At 38.6% G+C, this 4,570-nt stretch overlaps 1 protein-coding gene across 1 annotated transcript; it reads right to left on the reverse strand.

The window, feature by feature from the left end:
* Positions 1 to 307: 307 nt before the first annotated feature.
* On the reverse strand, positions 308 to 4,104 carry fpgt (fucose-1-phosphate guanylyltransferase). Its single transcript, XM_034008457.3, has 4 exons — positions 3,755 to 4,104; positions 3,149 to 3,316; positions 2,941 to 3,033; positions 308 to 2,129 (listed from the first exon to the last, which is right to left on the reverse strand). Exons 1-4 carry the CDS (start codon positions 3,834 to 3,836, stop codon positions 685 to 687), a joined length of 1,788 nt encoding a protein of 595 aa, XP_033864348.2. The 5' UTR covers positions 3,837 to 4,104; the 3' UTR covers positions 308 to 684.
* Positions 4,105 to 4,570: the final 466 nt, after the last annotated feature.

Below are 4,570 nucleotides of genomic sequence, written 5' to 3' on the forward strand. Positions count from 1 at the left end.
AGTTGTCCTTGAGATTGTGAACAGAACTCTCTCTCTCTCTCTCTCTCTCTAGGGAACAAAAAAATGTATAGCCAGCTGCTCAACTGGATGTCATCATCTCATCATCACAGCTTTTCTCTCAGCTGGTGCCTCACTTGCAAACCATCTGTATTGGCACCTATATATTTACTGAAAGCGCATACTACGTAACTGAAGCGGCCTGCCATGTGTCTGTAAAACAACTGCCACTTGGCATGCCCGACGGTTTTATCCAGATAGCACCAGTGTTTGGCTTTATTCATTCAAAAGAAAGAAAAGAGAAAAATAATTCATATACAGATTTCCTTGTTTTATTTACATAGCAGTCAACATGGTGTACTTTACTGATGTAGTCATACAAATAGTTCAAGCGCATGTTTACTTGTAATCCACTGCAATTACTTAGACTGGCGGGTCATTCAACAATCGATAGTTCTTTTCCGCGTTCTCATCATCTTTAGCTCATTTGGTATTATTCTTCAATCTATTATTATTTTTATTATTATTTATACATTATTTCACATTATTTTTTAACATACAATTACCCATTTATATGGTTGGGTTTTTACTGGAGCAATCTAGATAAAGTACCTTGCTCAAGGGTACAGCAGCAGTGTCCCCCACCTGGGATTGAACCCACGACCCTCCGGTCAAGAGTCCAGAGCCCTAACCACTACTCCACACTGCTGCCCTATGCCTACTTATTTCTTCATAAAGATGTTGTCTGAATTTAAGCATTTCCCCAATGTCCTTGTGATTAATAATTTCCTGCAAGCAAAGCAACTGAACTTCCTTGGGAAGTTTGTAGCTGGATTTGCTGTGCAAAGCTTCAAGCATTTTCAGAGATGCTGTAACCGAGCTCTGCAAATCAGGGAACCCTGGAAAAATTCTGGCATTCCATAAGCTTAGCCCGGATCTGTCACCTGATGAGACCAGGTCAGAAGCAGATAGACCCCAAAGGTCAACACACATCAGTAGGCTTGTTCCAAAAAACTGAAGATCGACAATATCCGCTACTGATGCAACGCTTTTCTTCAGATTGTCATCTATGCCTAATACTACAGTCACAAACTTTTTGCCTCCACTCACATTCACACTCAATGAATGCATAAAGGTGTTTGACGGGATGTGTGTGTCACCAGCTATCCAACAGCCACTGATGATACTGTTTCTACTTACAGTAACATTAGGACCAAGTATGGAGTATTCAATCACTGTGCCCGGAGCAACAGTACAGCTTGGATCCACAAGGCTGTGAATAACACAAGCTGAGACATTCAGAGCGGCATCATTGGGACAGATGCTAAAAGCCTTAGGAAGCAGACCAAGTTCAGCCCTTAGATTCAGATCTGCTGTGAAATGAAAGAGATATTCTTGGGTAGTGCCAATGTGGTAGAATTTGGAGTTGTTTAAGACAATTACATTAAGCGGCGTTCCTTTAAGGAGAAAGAATATCTTCTCTCTTACTTCAACTAGTTTTGCATCTTCTTTAGTGACATTAGCTGTGTTTCTGGTATATGCTGAAGTAGCCCCTGGCCCCAGTGCCTGGAGAAAGTCACCATATGCATCTATTTCACAATCAAGGGGCCCAATTTCTTTAAACAGCACCAGCAACCGTTTTGCAGTCAAATGGTCAATGTAATAAGTGCTATCTGTGTAAACAAACTCATCAGCGCTGTTATCACCTAGTTCACCAAATGAACGTGGGTCATGCTTCACCTTTTTGCACACAGCCCCACTGACGTACATTGTCTTAGTGTTGGGCTTATGCAGAAAACTGTGACACGACCTGTACTCCAGCACGCCATGCTCCGACTCCACTGTTGGTTCCAAAACAAATACTCCATGGGTGGTTGCAATGGTAAGCGAGGAGGGGTGGGCTAAAGCAGTAAAACCTGGTCTATCAAACCTAATGGTCTCATTTTCTTTTATGCAATAAAGTTCTATATCATCAGCACAGGTCACCAGAATTCCAGGCTCCATGTGTGAAGGAAAATCGATGTACATAACCAGTTTGAGCTCCAGCATTTGGTACACAGGGTCTCCAAGCGGAAGGGTTGTGAAGATTTTTCCCAGTGCACTTGCACTAGGCAATCGCTGACTATATCCCCCTATGAAAATATAGGGGAAAATATTAAAATATATAATTGTAAAGAAAAACACATTTTGATTGGAATGCATTTACATAATATCTATATAGGAGGCTGTGTGGTCCAGTGGTTAAAGAAAAGGGCTTGTAACCAGGAGGTCCCCGGTTCAAATCCCACCTCAGCCACTGACTCACTGTGTGACCCTGAGCAAGTCACTTAACCTCCTTGTGCTCAGTCTTTCAGGTGAGACGTAGTTGTAAGTGACTCTGCAGCTGATGCATAGTTCACACACCCTAGTCTCTGTAAGTCGCCTTGGATAAAGGCGTCTGCTAAATAAACAAATAATAATAATATTGGTTTTTTTTTTCATATTCTGACCACAACTCAAAGTTTACAATATTAGAACTCCATTTAATGCACTGTACAAGAAATGACAACATTTTAACAGCTTATAAGCAGTATACATTACAGTGCCATCGTTTGCAACCCACTGCTGCTGCCAACTAGGATATATTCTGGGTTTACAGTGAGTGTGTATTAGAAATCAATAGGGTTTTAAAAATAACTCTGTATATTTTTATATTTGTGATCATGTTTGTTGTTTTAAATGTTGATTGTTGCCAGTCCCTGGGACTTAAGTGTGACAAAACAGTTTCTGCAGCATGCAGAAATACATGCAATAAAAATATGTCTGCCGTATCTCTGGGCCACAATAAATAAAATAGAAAAAGAATAATTATATTTAATGCCAGTACTGCTAAAGTCTAACATGAATTTCAATTTACTACAATAACCACCCAAAACTGAGGTCATAGGTAGGGGGTTAAATTACCTGCATGGATTAGAAGGATTCTAAATGTGCTTAACTTGTCATCATACTGCTCTTGCAGGTGCTGAATGGAATACAATGTGGATCCGCCATTGCCTTGAAAAACAAAACAAAATTTGTTTTACTTGCAAAAATTTTCGATTTAATCTGCATTTAAATTGCTTAGCTGAGCAAGAAGGAAAATCTGTTGAACACTCATCACAGTACTTGCCTATTTTAACTCCCGGGGGGTCAGCAAACACATGATACTGAACCCAGAGTGGAAGTTCCTTTCTTCTTAGTTTTTCAGCTATTTGTTGCTCATAGGCCAGTTTCTGCTTTTCATCTGCTGCTGTGATAACAACTATGTCCCAGAATTCGCCAGTCTGTACAGCCTTGCCTACAAAAATAAAATGCCATGAATGTACTGCATTATATAGCTGTGTATTCGCTTGTTGTAAAGTAATCTAGTCATATGGCCCCAATGTTTTAAAGCTGCCTACAGCGGGTCTGCAAAAAATCAACAACATTCCGAGGTAGTGTACAGTAGAATAATAGCGCCAAATCAGCAAAAGACATTCTCTTAAAGCGCTCAACAAATCTAAAATGAATGATAATAAATAAATAATTCCCTCGGCCATTTGTAATACCACACTGTACTAAATAAACTGGAGTCATTTGTGACGTTTACCGTACTACATGTCTCCATATGGTAGTTTTGTTCTCCCCAAAAAGCTATACAGTAATTTAAAGTTCATTGTAACTTAATGCAGCTTCCTACATCAAGTTACATTTGAGTACATTTCCACATGATTGACGAAAAAGCAATACCCGGTACCTCTAATTTTATTAAACTTGTCAAGTTTTTCCTTTGTAGCTTTTTGCAAAGAAGCGTCTGGCGATATCTGGTGCGCACTCATCTTGTCAAGATCTTCTCAAGTTGTTGTGATTAGAAAATAAACCAGGAAGCTGCTGAAAACAGTACCGGTAGCCATTTTTGTGAGGGTAAAATATGTATTTTTTTTTTAAATATAGAGCTACAGTTTATATGACATTAACAGCTGCAAAGAAGCTTATTAGATTATTTAAGTTACTTAATTTCCAACGTACACTAAAGTGTGTCTGATGTTAATAACATAAATTGCATTCACATTACATGTTTCACGGAAGACATCTTTATGCGGGTCAATACAAACACCCTTCTTAACGAGTAATTATTTGTATTACAATACGTAAGTAATTATTTACATTTTATACAAGAAAACAAATGAGAAATTAATAAAAAGTGATCCCAACAGACAAAAATGAATAATATTTAAAGTATACATATCGACAGTGGCCTGCTTTCCGTAGTTGTACCGTCGCCATAGTTACAGGCGTAATTGTGAACTTCAACAGGCAAGTAGTGCGAGAAATAGTACAAAAATACCTTAGAAATTATATTATTACTGTGTGTGACATGGTAGATATTCGAAGTAATTTCTAATGCACTTATTCGTAAATGAATTGGGGGTTAACTCGCTTGTCATGAGTTTATTTTACTCTCATAACCCGATCAACCCATAGAAAAACGTTTGGTGTATCTGCTGACTAGCTATTAAGACGACATATACGTACCTCTTGTTTTAAAATATGAAGTAAATTTCACGTTCTT

The sequence above is a fragment of the Acipenser ruthenus genome, chromosome 10 (genome assembly GCF_902713425.1).
Source record: "Acipenser ruthenus chromosome 10, fAciRut3.2 maternal haplotype, whole genome shotgun sequence".
Taxonomy (NCBI): domain Eukaryota; kingdom Metazoa; phylum Chordata; class Actinopteri; order Acipenseriformes; family Acipenseridae; genus Acipenser; species Acipenser ruthenus.

Bases quoted from the DNA above. Each gene is read 5' to 3' on its own strand.
- fpgt (XM_034008457.3), bottom strand. From the start codon at position 3,836: ATGAGTGCGCACCAGATATCGCCAGACGCTTCTTTGCAAAAAGCTACA. The intron at 3,034-3,148 runs GCAAGTACTGTG...TTGTTTTTCAAG, and splicing joins CCCCCCGGGAGTTAAAATAG to GCAATGGCGGATCCACATTG. The intron at 2,130-2,940 runs GTAATTTAACCC...ATATTTTCATAG, and splicing joins AATCCTTCTAATCCATGCAG to GGGGATATAGTCAGCGATTG.